General features: G+C 43.1%; 1 protein-coding gene across 1 annotated transcript in view; it reads left to right on the top strand.

Annotated features, from left to right (window-relative positions):
* Positions 1–11,883: 11,883 nt before the first annotated feature.
* PRMT8 (protein arginine methyltransferase 8) overlaps positions 11,884–17,660 on the top strand; it is a 76,798-nt gene continuing 71,021 nt past the window's right edge. The window contains exon 1 of the mRNA XM_013956219.1: positions 11,884–11,958. Within this exon, the coding sequence (XP_013811673.1) occupies positions 11,884–11,958 (75 nt within the window). The remainder of the gene's footprint in view (positions 11,959–17,660) is intronic.

The following is a 17,660-nucleotide window of genomic DNA, read 5'->3' as shown; positions in this document are numbered from 1 at the left end:
CCACATTGGCAAGATCCTCTCCCCCCAAAGCCTTCTCTTCTTGAGGCTAAATAATCCCAGCTCTCTCAGTCTCTTCTCATAAGAGATGCTCCAATCCCTTAATCATCATAGTAGCCCTTCACTGGACTCGCTCCTGTATATCTGTATCTTTCCTGTGCTGGGGAGCCAATTCCCAGTTCCTTCCATTCCTTCTCAGCTCACTCAGAAGTTTTTGGCTATCACCAGGCTGGCAGTTTCTTATGATTTGAGTACAAGACTGACATGAATGAAGCTCAATTTCTACCTTCCTTCTTTGAAAGCCTCTGTCTTGGATCTATCAGTGATGATAGATGCTGCCGATAGGACTTTTTTGAAGTGTCTCTGGGTTTTAAAAAAAGAAGTTATATTCCCTCTTAATTTCAAAATATATTCCCCGGAGTTCACCTTCCTTAAAGGCTGATCCCCAGTGAAAAGTAGGACAGCAACATTTGTTCCAGAAATGCCCATCGAACTCTGTTTAACAGATGTAAGTTACAACCTTACTCCACAGTGTGCAGAAATATACTGAGTGCTCCACAGCATCACAGTAATCAATACCATTTTAGATTTTATACTGTTACAGTTCAAAGCTTGTCAAGAATCATGTGTGAAATTTTCAGGGTCAAAAGTTGGGAAATTGCTGATCTGCATATGAGATGATAGAGAAAGAAAAGGAGAGAATATGCATGAGTCTACATATTCAATGTGCTAATGATAGGAAGAAGACATAATACTATCATTAAGACTGTTGTGAAGGAGTTGTTTGGGTAAGGATTTAAAAATGAAAAACCAAGAACAAACAGACCTAAAACTGCCATGAATCCTCAGTACAAGAGCTAAGAGCCAGTGTGTCTTCCTAAGATGATGCTCTGAACTCTGAAGTTTAAATTGCAGGCTGCAGCAGAAATGAAAAAGGGAGAGGGAAGTGAAGGGCATTGTTCAACCCGTTAAAGTTAGTAGGAGAAAGGATTCATAAGAAAAGTGACTTAAAGCTATAGCTAAGGACATTAGTAAGGCTGCAAGGAAATTTTATTTATATGTCAGGGAACATAGAAGTAAAAGGGAGGCTCAGATACTACAGTAAATTAGTGAAGATTTGGAAATGGCTAAGACAGTAAGCATTCTTCAAAAGTGAAATTCAACACACACACCAAAAAAAAAAAAAAAGAGAGAGAGAGAGAAAATCACACGGAAAGTTTGAAGGTTGAACAAATAAGGAAGAGGAACTTGCAGAGCCAAATCCAGATAATGATCACATAGGAAACTGCAAATATTCATGAATCATCAGGCCTCAATAAGCACCCTGGAAAATGAAAAAAAGTAGTTGGTAAAATTTCTGTCTCAGGGATAGTCACTTTTGAAAAATCATAGACAATGAAGCTGTGCTGAGAAGTTTAAGTATGTTTCCAGTTCTCAGGGACAGAAAGACTTGATTCTGATAATTCCATCTTGTTATTTTAGCTTTACTTTACTAAACACCAAATGCACACAGTATGGGGAATAAAAAGGAAGAACTAGAGATCTCTGCGCAGTCACAGGGCCATGATCTCATTGCAATTACAGAGACATGGTGGGATAGTTCACATGACTGGCGTGCTGTCCTAGATGGCTACCTGCTTTTTAGGAAGGACAGGCCAGGAAAGCGAGGTGGTGGAGATGCTCTTTAGGTGAGAGAGCAACAGGAATGTATCGAGCTCTGCCTAGGGGTGGCTGAAGAGCGAGTCGAGAGCTTATGGGGAAGGATTAAAGGGCAGGCTAGCATGGGGGACACTGTGGTGGGTGTTTACTGCAGGCCACCTGATCAGGAAGAGGAAGCGGCGGAGGCCTTCTGCAGGCAGCTGGAAGTAGCCTCACGATCATGGGCGCCGGTTCTCATGGGGGACTTCAACCAGCCTGATAGCTGCTGGAGACACAACACAGCTAGGCACAAACACTCCAGGAAGTTCCTGCAGAGCATTGGTGATAACTTTTGGACACAGGTGGTGGAGGAGCCAACGAGGAGAGGTGTGCTGCTGCTGCACCTCGTACTAACAAACAGAGAAGGACCGGCCGAAGATGCGAAGGTCGGGGGCAGCCTTGGGGGCAGTGACCGCGAGATGGTGGAGTTCAGGATGCTGCGAGGAGGAGGCAGGGCAATAAGCAGGATCGCAGCCCTGGACTTCAGCAGAGCAAACTTTGGCCTCTTCAGGGACCTACTTGGAGGAATCCCATGGGTTAGGGCCCTAGAAGGAGCGGGGGGTGCCCAAGAGAGCGGGTTACTAGTCAAGCATCACTTCCTGCAAGCTCAAGGTCGGAGCATCGCTATGAGTAAGGAGGCAGGAGGCCTGCATGGCTGAGCAAGGAGCTCCTGGCAAAACTCAGCCGGAAGAAGGAAGTAGAGAGAATGTGGAAAGGGGGACAGGCCACTTGGGAGGACTATAGGCACGTTGTCAGCGTCTGCAGGGATGCGACGAGGAAGGCCAGGGCCCATTTGGAATTAAATCTGGCAAGGGATGTCAAGGACAAGAAGAAGGGCTTCTTCGCATACATCAGGAGCAAAAGGAAGACTAGGGAAAATGCGGGCCCGCTGCTGAATGGGGTGGCTGTCCTGGTGAGAGAAGGCAGAGTTACTGAATGCCGCCTTTGCGTCAGTCTTTCCTGCTCAGGCCAGCCCTCAGGACTCGCAGACGCTGGAGGCAAGAGAGAAAGTCTGGAGAAAGGAAGCCTTCCCCTTGGTTGACGAGGATGGGGTTAGAGATCATTTAGTGAAACCTGACACCCACAAATCCATGGGCCCCGCTGGGATGCACCCACGAGTGCTGAGGGAGCTGGCGGATGTTATTGCTAGGCCACTCTCCATCATCTTTGCAAGGTCCTGGAGAACAGGAGAGGTGCCTGAGGACCGGAGGAAAGCCAGCGTCACCCCACTCTTCGAAAAGGGCAAGAAGGAGCACCCAGGGAACTACAGGCCAGTCAGGCTCACCTCCATCCCTCGAAAGGTGATGGAGCAGCTCGTCCTGGGGGCCATCTCTAAGGCTGTGGCGGACCAGAAGGCGAGCAGGAGTGGTCAGCGTGCCTTCCCCGAGGGGAAATGATGCTTAACCGATCTGACAGCCTTCTATGCTGGAATGCCTGCCTGGGTAGATGAGGCGAGAGCAGTGGATGTTGTCGACCTTGACTTCAGGAAGGCTTTCCACACTGTCTCCTGTGACATCCTCATAGGTAAGCTCAGGAAGCGTGGGTTAGATGAGTGGCCGGTGAGGTGGCTTGAGAACTGGCTGGCTGGCAGAGCTCAGAGGGTTGTGCTCCACTGATGTGGAGAGTCTAGGTGGAGGCCTGTAGCTAGCGTCGCCGCGCCAGGGGGCAGTCCTGGGTCCAGTCTTGCTCAACTTCTTCATCAGCGACCTGGCTGAAGGGACAGAGTGCCTCCTCGGCAAGTTTGCTGATGATACAAACCGGGGAGGAGTGGCTGATGCAGCAGAGGGCCGTGCTGCCGGTCAGAGGGGGCTGGCGAGATGAGCAGGCAGGAACCTCCTGAAGTTCAACAAAGGCAATTGCAGGGTCCTGCACCGAGGGGGGGGGGGGGGAAATAAGGCCCTACAGCAGGACAGGCTGGGGGCTGAGCTGCTGGAAAGCAGCTCTGCAGAGAAGGACCTGGGAGTGCTGCTGGACACCAAGTTAAGCACGAGGCAGCAATGTGCCCTTGTGGCCAAGAAGGCCAATGGTATCCTGGGGGGGGGAGTGGGGGAGGGGTGGGGTGCATCAGGAAGAGTGTTGTCAGCAGGTGGAGGGAGGTGATTCTCCCCCTCGACTCAGCCCTGCTGAGGCCACATGTGGAGTAGTGTGTCCAGTTCTGGGCTCCCCAGTACAAGACGGATGTGGCACTACTGGAGCAAGTCCAGCAAAGGGCTACAGAGATGATGAGGGCACTGGAGCATCTTTCTTATGAGGAAAGGCTGAGAGAGCTGGGCCTGTTCTGCCTGGTGAAGAGAAGACTGAGAGGGGATCTTAGTAATGTATATAAATATCTAAAGGGAGGGTGTTGAGAAGACAGAGCCAGACTCTTTTCAGTGGAGCCCAGCAATAGGAGAAGAGGCAACAGGCACAAACTGAAACCCAGGAAGCTCTATCTGGATATGAGGAAAAACTTCTTTACTGTGAGGGTGACAGAGCACTGGAAGAGGTTGCCCAGAGAGGTTGTGGAGTCTCCTTCTCTGGAGATATTCAAAACCTGCCTGGACATGATCCTGTGCAATGTGTTCTAGGTGACCCTTCTTGAGCAGTGGTGGTTGGACTAGATGATCTCCAGGGGTCCCTTCCAATCTCAACCATTCTGTGATTCTGTGATTCTGTGATTCTGTGAAAATAATAGACAAGAAAAGAAAAGCAAGATGTCTGGAAGGTAAAAGAAACATGAAGAATCAACAGCCCAGTCATGAGATTTATGAGAAGCTTCACATCAAGGACCTGATCCCTATGTTAAGGAGATCATTTAGAGCCATTCAAATTATCTCATGTGGAATTTGGATATGCCTTATAAAACTGATTTTCAATATCCACCCATGAATTTCAACAGAAGTAAACTGATATCCCAGAAACTGAAAATTCTGCATCACATCCCAGAAGAAAGGTAATCTGAGAACTTTGAGAAGATAGGAAACCAACTGTATTATGTGGAAAAGTATTTTTCATAATATATCTTATCTCATAACTAGTCTCATCTCTGTAACTTGAGGACAACTTTCGTATCAACCTTCAGAGATATTTTGTTGGTCATTCTGAGTGTATGTGTTTCAGAATGGTTAGACAGGAATTGAACAAGGTCATATTATGCAGGTCAGCATTTTACATTTCAGGATATTATGCCCATTTATCTCTGCCATTGGAGGTAATTTCAATTCTCAATAGCCATCCAGCTCCTCTAAGCATCCTAACCCACTGAGGATCGGAGACCCACTTTGGTGGCCTATATAAGAGTTTTCAGAATAGAACTTTCTTTCAGCAGAATCTTTAAGCTGACCCAATTACAACTTTTCATTGCTTTAGCACTCATTATGAACAAAATAATGAAAGGAATATTTTGGTTAAATTTAGATTAATTTTCCTTTTTTTGAATGCAAAATACAGTTTCTCTCCCTAAATAAAATGAAGCCTACAACTTTAGAAAAAATATAAAAATTCTGGAAATGAGTCTGCAAGGGACAAGGTGTTTCATCCCTGTATGCATAGCTATGGGTTCAGTTCATGACTAGGTTTCCATAGTTTAACAAGTTACACTGAATTAACAGAGCAATAGTAAGTGTCTGTGTGTATACTCTAGGCTTGTGGCAATGGTGAGGTAGCTCAGATCAGCTTAGCTTTTGATAGACCTTTCCTCACTCAAATTTAACATCAGTGGTTAAAAACTAACAACATAGTTACAAATATTTCAACCAAACTATTAGAGATGTTGAAGATCATGCAATAGTATTTAAGGAATCTGTGTAATGTGTAACACCACTTAATAGGGACTAACATTGCTTATTACCAAAAAAATCCCCAGTGTTAATTACTACAATTAAGGTAAAGCTAAACAAATCCAGCAAGGACAAACAGACAATAATAATTTTGAATGGAAGCAGAAAATTGAATGGGAAGATGGCAAGTGATGAAGGATTATGGAACAGTGGGAAATGTCTGGGTCCCCTTAAGTGCTGAATTTTATATTTCTCAAAGTCTGCAGCACAATCTTTTCAAAGACCTGAAAATATACCTAGGATAAACTGAAAATGCCTATTAGCAGAAGAAAATGCTGGGAGAATAAAATTTGGCTGAAAAAGAACAAAATAAATATGTACTGTAAAGAACTGTAAGAAGAAAAGGGAGAATTTTGAAATTTGCAGTGGAGGATATAGCCATGGAAAGAGTAGTTTGATACAACTCTGAGAAGCAGTAATGCCCAGAGCAGGTTAGAATGTGTTACTATTCATAAATAAGGAAAAGAAGATGATATTTTAAAAAGTACTAAGAGTAACGAGGAAAGCTGAAGGCCCAAGAGGAAACAACATAAAAAATATTTACAACATAAAAGATATTTACATCCAGTGTTTATTAAAATTCACCTCAGAATCTTCAGGATGAATATGGGTGATTTGCAGGATCTAAGAAATCTATCTGGACTACTGGCATTTCTGTGAGACACAATTTGTTTAGAAGAGGCATCAGGAGATTGGAAGGTTTGCCAAATATTGTGTGTATTTTGAGGCAAAAGAAATCACTGTGACTTTCTGACCAGTAATATTAATTTCAATAACAGGTAAAGAACTAAAATCACTGAAAAACAGTCACTTTCTGAAGATTCCATAAAGAAAAAAAAAAGTTGATGAGAACTAGTCAGCCTTGACTCATCAGTTATGGCAGTTTTTCACTTGAAGGGCAGAATCTTCAGCTGGCATCAGTTAATGCAGGGCTACTAACTGGAAAGAACAATACAAAATAAGACTAGATGAGGACCTGCCCCCTGTCTTCCTTTGATCAGATAACAAGCAAAATTTTGGGGGGATTTTGGAGCAGGAAGAAGTCAGTGCTACAGTATTTTATCCTCCACTTAGAAAGATGAGTTAGAGCACAGTGATTGCTCCCAATCCTAGTGTTATCCCCTTCTTCTCTTTTCCAAATACAACATGGAAGAAAGGCAGCTGATGCACAGTCTTTCTGCTTAAGTCTGAGGTCAAACAGAAGAGGGAGAAGTCTTTTCCAGACTGATTTTCTTCTGTCTTCTTCCTTTTATCAAGATGCAAAGTATTGAGAATAGTGAAATTGCCTGGTCTAATCTTTCTGTGACATGTGCAGAAATGATTGGGAAAGAGACAGACAGAGTTGCAGAGTCAGGGGAGGCAGGAGCGCTTAAAAGACCCAATGGAAGGAATCTGTCTTATTGACTGAACATTCCACTGCTAAAAACATAACAATTTAATACTGATCCAGGCCATGTGAACACTCTCTGTGACCTTAAAGTGCTTTCTTATTCTATCTTCTTTTGTCTTCAGCCTTTCTATCACTGCCTTTATTTGCCTGCCATGGCTACCCTGTGCTTCTCTATGCACATCTTCACAGATTTTTTTTCACCTTTTCTGCCAATCCTCCTCTGCCAATCCTCCACCTGACCCGCTTCTTTATTCCCATTTTCTTTTGCTCTACTTATTCATCTTTGTATTTCCTATTTATGTTTTAATGGGAGCACTGGCATTAGCTCCTACTTGAAATGATACCAAATTGTATGTGTATGAAGTACTTTGTACATACTCCAGCAGAGCACATGACAGCAGCAACCTTCTTCCCAAATAGTTATTTTGGGAAGAAAGCTTTTATCAGAGGAAAAAGGTGATCTCCTATTCACATATGTTTTTAGCTTCATCTTTAGCAGTTCACATACTCTAGTGACATCATCCTCAGGCACACAAGTGCAACTGAAAAAAAAACTGTCCTTGAGGTTTAAAGCCCGAAGAAGGGTTATTTTTTTAAACTGAAGTGACATTTCTTTTGCTAATATTCAGTCTGAACTTCCCAAGCCACAGCTTGTAGTTGTTGCCGCTTTTTATATCATCTGACACTACCAATAAGAGTTTGGCTCTGTCATCTTGGTAACTATCCTTAAAGATAGTTATAGGCCACTATTAAGAGTGCCCCTTATCCTCTTCTTCACTGTACTCAGCAAGCACAACTTTACTCAGAGGTCATGTGCCTGTATGGCATGATGATCTTTGTAGCCCTCCACTGAACCATGTCCAATGTATCCACCTCTATCCTGAACTAGGGGACCCAGAACTGGATACAGAATCAAAGGCGTGGTCTCACTAGTGTCAAGTAGCAAGGGAATCATAACTTCTCTTGATCTGCTGGCCACATTCCACCTAATGTAACTAAGTATATAGTTTACTTTTTTTTGCAGTGAGAGATCATGATGGGTCATATTCAGCCTGGCACCTCTACCACCCTGTAACCCCTACGTACTTTCCGTCAGGACTGCTATGCATCTCAGCCAGTACTGATGCATGGAATTATTACACCTCAGACACAGAACTTTGCACTTCATCCAAGCTAATGACAAAACTAGGAATGAGTCTGGGTTTCCTGAGGACCAGCACAGTATTACTGTCACACTCAGCAAGCAGCAGAGCATCCACAACTACAGCTGCTGTTATCAGAATTCTGAAGTAATAAAGCTTCTCTTTTTATTTTCTCTTCAGCATCACCCCACCTCCATTTGTAATGCTTTGTGGCCTTCATATGCACTTTGCATATGATGTATTTAAATTTAGAATGCTTTTGACATCTTCTGGCTGTGTTACAAATATAGTCATGCACTATGACTATGGTGAAATTTTCCTTATAAGAGTACTGTTTTACTTGACTTTTAAAACAAATCAGGGGGCAAAAATATGTTCCCCAGCTCAGTTCCAATGGTCAGCTATCATCCTTAGATAAGGACAGATTTGTATAAATGGTATTCACATGTCTGAGGGCAGAATTTGTCCCCTAAACAGTATGAAAGTTCATATTGCTCAGGTTCAGTGTTCCTGTGTATTTGTCCTGAAGGACATATCATTTTCTCTTTGGAATGACATGTGTTTTGAAAGCAGTTTCCTCAATCAAATCTACAAGGTAAAAGGAGGACTGGGGGAGTGACGGCACCAACCATTTGTCAGATTTTCAAAAGAGCTGAGGACCAAAACTCTCTTTCTTCCCTATGCTAGAAACTAGGAGACTGGAAGGCTTTCCTGGTATCTGACAAGCACCTGCAGCCGGTTCAGGGTTGAGCAGTCAGGCATCATGTATTTTGCCACAGAGGTGGAGAAGGACAAGGGTAAGTTAGGTGCCAGGGTATGTCACACAGGATTTGAGGGGGAAGCAGGAAGGATCCATATCAAATCTCTGCCTGCCAGTTGCTGAGTGCTTTTGAAAATCTGATGCCTCATTTAACTGACTAAAGAGTGATTGAGCTGTACTAGAAATACCGACCCAGTTGTCAAAGAACACTGGAAAATCTGTCCTGGAGTTCTTTTGAAAAAATCTGCTTCTTGTTTTCTGTACAGAGTAATGTTTTACTGTAAATGGTATAATCAGGCTAAGTTTGGCTATGTGTATTACCTGAAAATAGAGAAGCTACAGTAAAACATGTAGGTCAATCTAAATTCATGCTGACTAAAACTTCATACACTCACCACCAGATATTCACAATATGGCAGAAAAAAACATGTGATAAAGATTGCAGAGACTTAATTTTTATTCATTAGATTTTTTTCCTTATCCCTCCACCTAGAAATCAAAGCACCTCATAACAAATAGTTTCATAGTCCAAGACTGTGAGGGTGCTTTTGGAATACTCTAAAATATTTTCTATGGACAGCAGCTGGAGGATTTTTCATGGCTTGTAGGTTTTGAGACCTTTAAGAGCGCTGTGAATGTCCCAAAGAAAAGAGAGAATCCTCTGCCTCCTCTTCTGTGGTGGTTTGAACCTCATGCACAAAAGTTGCAAAAATTACTCTACATATAAATGAAGGAGGTCCAGAAGATGATCACTGAAAAAATTAGCTAAGGTGAAGCTAATGAAAGGTTTTGAGATGTTAGAATAAATGTGAGATGAAAGTAATAGCAGGAAATCAGACTTTTGAATGATCAAATGACTCTGCAAGATATCTCATGGAGGTCCAGTCTCCGGTCATATGGCATGTGTCTCTAAAACATACTCTCATATTCTGAGATGTTTTTATATGATACCATCACTCTCTGAGTGGCATATTGTCATCTGCCATTTGCCATTTTAGTGTATCACATCCCCTTATGCTTCCCTGGGTTGCTTACTTTTATGTGATTTATCACACATCCCTGAAACTTATTTTTATACCTACTGATTCCACTGAAAGACTGTGTGCCTCCAGACACAAGTATCTGAAGGTCATTCTCAAGCCCAAAGGAGAAATTTGCTCATTTGATTTCTTTGGCCCTGCTCCTTCATTGGTTCAGGGTGGGAGGATAATTTTGCTCTCTGCTCCTTAATTCACGTTCCCTGTCCCCATTCCTGAAACCCCAGGAACAGTTCAGCCTCCTATGTGTGCAGGAACCTCCTGTTCCTCTGGCAGTTCTTCATGGGATGCCAGTATTCTAGAGGTCAGCTGAGGATAAATTCTTTTTAAAAAAATTTTTAAATAGGAGATAGGGGACCAAAAAATCAAAAATCCAAATCTATCATAATCGGAGATTGATATAGCATCTGCACTGGATATGTGCTTAAAATATGCATTGAAAGTAATCTTTCAGATTTCTTCTTTGGGTTTGCATCAGCACTCCCAGAGGAAATGATTTTGAATGGTTCAGAGAGCAGCAATCCTGTTCTGGGCCTTGAAATCTTGAGTGCAACACATACACACACACCCCTAGCATTATTTTCTCACCTCCTCCATATAAGAACAACAACAACAACAAAAAAAGTGAGAACAGTAGGCTGAAGACTGAGCTGGAGAAAGTGAAGGTGGAAGGATTAATTATGTAATACACCCCCTCTCCCTCCCTTACCCACAGCAAAACAAGTGAGGTAAACCTAGCCCTCCCAGCTGACAACTCAGAACCAGAAAGTGCTGGGGGAGCAAGAGCAAGACAAACATTCTTGGAAGGTGGCAGTGCATGCCCAAGGAGAAAGATGTCATTAGGGAAAGGCTAAAAAGAACTCCAAAACACCTTTACCGCCTTTACCCCCTTTCCTCCCCAGCAAAACCTCTTCCCTTCTCTCCCTCCCTCCCTCCCTCTCCCCCTCCTCCCCCCCCCCCTTTTCAGCAGGAGCTGTGTCCAGACCGGGACTATATTTCTGCAGTCCAGGACTACTGACGGAGTGTGGCTCCTGCTGAAAAATTCAAGTGAAACAGAAGCTGGAAATGCGCACTTACATACACAAGAAGAAAAAAGAAAAAAGAAGGTTTGCTCTTTAACTCGGAGAAAAGAAGCTGAAGTAGATTTCTTCCACTGCCCCATAAGATCCTTGCTGAGAGTCTTTGCAAAGAAAACTGGTGCTGATTCAGAAGGGGGAAGGGAGGGAGAGATGGGAAAGAAAAAAACTGTGAATGTCTATGCGAAAGAGAGACAATGTGTGTGTCCGTGTAGATGCATGGGTGCATGCATGTGTGAAAATGTGTAGCAATGGCGGGGGGCGGGGGAGGGCTTGGTATAATTTTTTTTTCTAGGAAAGACACGTGAATGCAATTCCTGGAGAAGGGCATCGAGCTCAGCCCAAGAGCAGAAGGGGGGAGGAAAAGGAGGGGGGGAGGGGGGAGGGGGCTGCTGTTTCTAAAGACTTTCATGGAAAGAGGGTGGCAAATGCTGTGAGAATCTTTAAAGGAAGCTTCCTGGAGATCTAGAGAGAAAGAGAGAGAGAAGCCCAAAGAAGGAAAGAAAGGGGCTATGATTTCCCTGTCCTGTTGCTTTGTCTCTGGCTCCCTCTGGCTCTGGAAGATTAGCCACAGGACACAAAGATGCCCAGCTGGTCACTGTATGCCCAAGTTCAGTTTAGCTGGTGTTTCTCTCCTATTTAGCCCAACTGCTTTCTCTGAAGGGGAGGACTCTCAGCCCGACAGCCCTTTAGTTTAACCTGAAGAGCGTGTGCCGCCTCTCTGCCCATCCTAAAAGCTTGCTGGAGGTGGAGGAGAGAGGGAAAGAGGAGAACTCGAAAGTGCCTGAGGAACGCTGGATGCCAGGAGGAGACAAACATTCCCGTGGACGAAGCAGAAAGGACAGAGCAGACTGATTTAATTGCTGTTTCCATCATTTTTTTCTCCCTGTCCTTTTGGAGATTTTTGAAAACACAATACAAAACAGAACACCAACCCCGAAGCCCCAACCCCTTGGCTAGCTCTTATGGGAATGAAACACTCCTCCCGCTGCCTGCTCCTGAGGAGGAAAATGGCGGAGAACGCCGCCGAGAGCATCGAGGTAAGGACGTGAGCAGAGCCCTGCACCCCAGCTTCCCCAGCCCTGGGCATAGATCCCTCAGCAGAAGCTGCAGTAAGTGCAGATAAACTTTCCCAGCTCCTTCCGCTTTCCCCTGCCTCCGATACTGCTGTGATTTCCTGCATGTGCCCCCCTTACTCCCTCTAGTTACTTCCTGACAGAGAACTTTGCACCCGGTGGACCCTCTGCTCGCTCTGTTCCCTGGGAAGCTCTGGGTGGGCCATCGCAGTCTGGGCAGAGGTGATGCTCTGTGTGGCGTACAGGGCCCTGGGTGGGGTGGTGGTGCAGGCGGTAAGAAAGGGGGACGGTTATTTTGAGGGGCTGAGTGAAAAAGGTTTATTTCTGCAGCACCTTGGCCAGCTCCCAGTGTTTTTCGCCTGGAAGAAAGCCGTGGAGGCTTTTTGGCAGGACCGTTTGAGGGTGTTGCGGAGAATCTGTGTCTCTGCAGCACCTTGGATATCACAAAGCAGAGCTGCCTGAGGCGGGGGAAGGGCACAGGAACTTCCCCCCTTGCGCCCGATCGGCCCGAGCAGTGCAGAGGAGTGCTTTGCGTTGCACTAGGACTGAGAGGGTGCCCTGAGAGCTCTCCAGTTTTCTGCAAGAAAAGAGAGAAGTTGCATAATTCCCCTCTCGCATTACCTTCAGTTCCCTCAGCCTTTCCCATCTCAACAGCAGGGGAGTTGAACAGCCTTTCCTGGGGCTTCCTTGACTTCACCGAGGCTTCTCAAGGGACAGGTCAGTTTGCAAAGCCTCTTGGCTCTGGGAATGTGGAAGGAGGCAGGATGCAGTCCCAGCCTCTGGGAGCATACGAGAGGGAGACAGGCGAAAGCGTGAGTGCATGCCAAACTCCCTGTTTCTATTAATAGGCTGTGCCTATCATTCTGCCTGAACATTTAACATACGGTTACCAGATAGGCAGCATGGTCATGTACAGACTCCCAAGGACATTGCACACCAACCAGTTTCAATAGCTTTCTCCTCACATGCATAAGAGACACTGACCGCCCTCCCCAGTTGCTCTGCAGAGGTATTAAAGAGCAGAAGTACCACTCCTGTGTGACTGAGCACTCAACTATTCCATTCTTTCTTCTTCCAATGTACTGAGTCTCTGCCAAATGCCTCTTCCTGTCACATAGTCCTCACAGTGGATACCCTGCTCCCTTTTGAATCCCACATTTCACCTCCTAATACTACTATCTCTGTAAAGGAAGACATACTTCACCTTCATAAATATGCCTCCTTTGCCATGCCAGGTGTAGAGCAGAATTAATGTAATGTAAGCAATAAATAAATAAATGAATAAAAATAGATAAATAAATAAAGCAAGCAAGCAAGAAAGATCATGCTTGTTACCACATTACAACCCTCTCAAGTACTGTCTGCAGAAGAGGCATCTATAAATAGCAAGGAGTCAGGCTGCACATCTGTAAACTGTTGTAGTACTGACAGCACATATTGTATTAAGGGTCCCAGGATCGCAGGCAGTATTGCAAGTAGAAATGTAGAAGCACAGACAGTTGTTTTCAAAGCCCTTCTTCAATGGAAATTGTCCTTAGACAGCAACAGGGGAACAGGTGAGAGGAGCTCTTTAAATTTTCCTCTTCTATTTCAGCTCAATATTTGTACATACCATTTGTCTTTCTGTTTGTGCAATGCTGTACACACTGCAATATGCTTTTTTACAGAGAAGGTTTTCTTAACAACAGCAGTTTCATTCCAAGGCTGTATACCAGTCAGGAGAATATGCAAATGCTGTGCTGCTTCTCCTTAGAGTATTCATCAGTGACAGATTCATGAAATGAGGATGAAAATATTTCAGATTAGGCATCTTCTGCTGTGCTTCTACATTTAGAAAGGCAGAGTCAATATGCTCAATAACACCTGACAGAATGTTTTCTAGTTTATTAATTTTCAGCTAATTGATGTTAAGTTTTGTTCTTCTATTGAGAGATTTAGTCTGAATAATTAGAAATGTACCAGAGAAAATATGCCAAGACCTTTGCAGCTCTTTCACTCGTCAAGCATCTCTATTTAGCAGAATCATATGATACCAATTTGACCCTCAGATCTGTATTTCCCTAACTTTCTCCTGAAGATAACAAATGTTGTGTGACACAAGGAATGTGGGACAAAACATCTCACTTTTGGATTTATCACAGTGAGGACTGTGTAGGAGGAAATTAGGAAATGGTATAAACTGGGTTCATTTGAAATCAATGGGGTTTCACTGATACACATGATCTGATACTTACTAAATTTCTAAAGTACTTTGATGCCATGGTGATAGGTATGATTTGAAAAAGGTCAGCTACACAGACAGATGAACCATTAAAACATTTAACAAATGGTCAAAATTCTCCACTGCCAAATCATTGCAAAACCTTCTGGATCTTACTCAGATTGATTTCAAGTTCCAAATGAGACAATTAAGTAAGCTTCACAATAAAAATATATCAGTTTATTGAAATCCAGCACAATTAAAAGAGCATTAACCAAGCTTTTCAAGTCAAATATGGCACGTATTCTGTTTCAATAGTTCACAAAAATATATTAAGACAGAGAATATGGATCCTGCATCAGAAACTTTTTGCTCACTTGACTAGCTCCTCTGTTGACCATAGTGTGAGGTTATTAGCCCAAAGATCTTAAAGAAAAGGTAGCAACAATTACAGACAAGGGAAAACCAGACACTGTAAGAAAATACTCACTGTGTCCTGCAAACAAGGATATGAACGAACAGGAAAGCAATAATTCATTAGCATTACTTCCCAGTCAAGGACGACACTTAATGTTAGCAGGGAACCTACAGGAGCGTGCTTCCATGCTCTGAGATTGTACAGACATTTATATTATCAATATACTCATAGTCTTATATCTTGATCCTAAGCCTCATTAAGTGAATGAAAATCTAGCCGTTAGTTCTGCTGGGCCTTGAAATAGGCTCGGAATGGTTTTGCAATTTTGTTCAGCAAGTATATTAGTCAGTGTCTGCAAGCATTTCAGTCAGGACCCTAAGTTTCAGTGGTTTTTTTTTTGTTTGTGATTTTAGCAGCCTGGCAACAGTGCTTTGTGGAAAAAGTAAAGTCAAGGGGAATAAAGCCATAAGTTTTTTTCTGTTTAGAGTCTCACTGAAGTCTTTAGAAGTCCCACTAATGGCAAACTTGCAAGAATGGTTTCATATCCTTCTTAGAACAGTGCACAGTGTAAAAGAAAAAGATTCTGAAAAATCTTTGTTCCTCCAGATCATCCCATGAACTTCAAGGGGAGTTCCATTGGAACAAAAGCTGTAGAATCTCTCCTCAAAATATAAAATTGATCTTCTCTATCTTTAGTCATGAAAGAAGCCTTGACTACATAAAACAGGACTATCTGCATAAATAACAGATTCAGAATCAAGTCCTCTGGGAGTAAACAAAGACACTCAGACAGAAGACAAAGTAAAAGAGAAATTTCTTTTTGTAGAACATATGCACAAAGATTCCCCAAAATTCATAATGCTGATCTGCTATGGATTTCAATTTATGTTTTTTTTTTCTTATTTTTAATGTAGCTGGGCAGGTAGGCAAGCCATATTAATACTAGGCCTGATATCAGTCATGGGAAACAAATTGAAAGAAGTGAGATTTCAGAAGCAGTAGTGTACATGAGTGTGGCTTGGGAACCAGGTGAAGCGAATAGCACAAAACTCCGCAGTTTGTATACACATCCAAGAGAAATATGCATGTAACAGGTTAGTCTCTGCTGGAAACCACCATATGGAAAAAAACTAGATTCTAGGACCTGAAAATGGGCTCTTTTTGTAGAATGCACTTTCACAATGACATAATAAAGGGCAAGTCTTATGCTGAAGATTTTGCAAAGTCTATAGGGAGAAAGGATGCCTGTTGCACAGCAGAGAATAGAGAAATTAGACAATTTATGAATGGTAACGAAATAAACTTAGATTTTCATCTAGAGTCCTACCCGAATGTCCTATTATATAAGCCTTCTTTTCTAGATAGAAAAATGTCCATTTTTCCTTTTGAAGGTTTGGGATATTGGGTTTAATAGAAGAGCTGTAGTTCTTCCCCATACAAATGAATGTAACCTCCTCACAGAACCCAGGTCTGTGAAAGTAATTGCACTGTCATCGGAAATGGGAAGATTACGGTGTCCTGACTGCAGGAAAGCCAGCCATACCACTACTGAGGGGAGAAGAGGTCGTAAAATATGTTGAAATCATGAGCTCCTGTTTGTGATTCATGAGTAGGAAAATGGTTTTCCACTTAGTAAGTTATCAAAATATAACTTAACAGAAGCAGAGCAAGAGAAAGGCAGTGTGCCTAACAGAGAATAGTGGACTTATTTTATTCAGTAAATTTTTAAGTTCTGTTCCCAGTTGTGTGAATGGATGATCTTAGGCATGTAATTTAATCCCCCTGTATCTGAGCTTTTCCATCCATACTGTAGAATTCTGGGATCTCTTAGTAAAAGGTCCTGTAAGAAATTATTACTTAGTGTTATTAAATTGCTAAGAACACCACAGATGAATGAACAATGCTGAGTGGGTGTTGTTTACCCAAGAGACAAGGAGCTCTGGTATGTAGTGTGCTTCTCAGGCTAGTGGAAGTCATGACATATCTGGCATGGTGCCAGATAGCCAGCTGAAGAAGTGGCTTATGACATGCCCTTCAACTTCACTGAGTGGTGTTCCACATGTCAGCATCTCATATCTTTAAACAGCAAAAGGTTGTGGCAGCTGTTGGTATGCAAGTACTATAGCTGAGCTATAGAGACCAGACCTGTGGTTCAAGCTCTAGATGTTTTGCACTGCTGACAAAGCAGTCAGGAAACTGACCCATCATGTCAGTGAAGAATGGTGTCACTGTGTACAGTCAAATCTCCAAGTGCTATAGAGTCAGCTCTGAGTCAAAGAAGGGTGCATAGCACTTCACTATGCACTGATCCTGTGCAGTGCTTCTGATAGGACTTCTGTAGCCTATACTTAGGCTAGAAACAAGGCAGTTCTAATGTAGTCATGGGGGCTGTTTTGGTTTCTAGCCAGTTCAGGAGTAAGGGAACAGAAATATGACTCTGAGCCATCTTCTCCTACCCACTTCAGCTGTGCAAAACATAAATTTAGCTCAGCAGAAGATCTTCCCAGTGTAGTTAAATGCATTCCATTCCTTACTCAAATTTAATACCAAAAATTCAAGACATTGTCCTACAATATTCTTTTGGCTCCATTGCAGAGGGAACTTACGGTTTGCGTTAATAATAAAAAGAAAAGCCCCAAATGCTTATGCTTAAATAAAAAAATAACAGCAATCACTCAGATCATGAGTCTCATGATAAATGTCTCAGCTTGGATTGTCCACCTCCCCTACCAGACTGGTATTTTTTTATAAAAGGCATGGTTCATCTTCATGGCATCATGGGCCAGGTTATATTGTGGCATTGTGGCAATGCAACCCCTGCTAAAAGAGAGATCCAGGGAAGACTGTGCTTTAAGAATCAGTGGGGCTAGTGAGCTGTCTGTACAGGACTTGTCATGATAACTTTTTGTCCAGCCTCTCTCTGTGAAAAGCACTAAATTCTTCAAAGAAGAATGCAAGAAATTCTGTAGGTGGCCACCTTTTTGATTGTTCTAGCTGCATGCGCAGATGAAGTGGGGTTAAGAAGTCTGACTCACCTGCCTTTCCAGG

Source organism: Apteryx mantelli, chromosome 1 (genome assembly GCF_036417845.1).
Source record: "Apteryx mantelli isolate bAptMan1 chromosome 1, bAptMan1.hap1, whole genome shotgun sequence".
In the NCBI taxonomy this organism is placed as follows: domain Eukaryota; kingdom Metazoa; phylum Chordata; class Aves; order Apterygiformes; family Apterygidae; genus Apteryx; species Apteryx mantelli.
The sequence above is the reverse complement of the archived record's forward strand: the minus strand, read 5'-3'. Positions and strand labels throughout refer to the sequence as shown.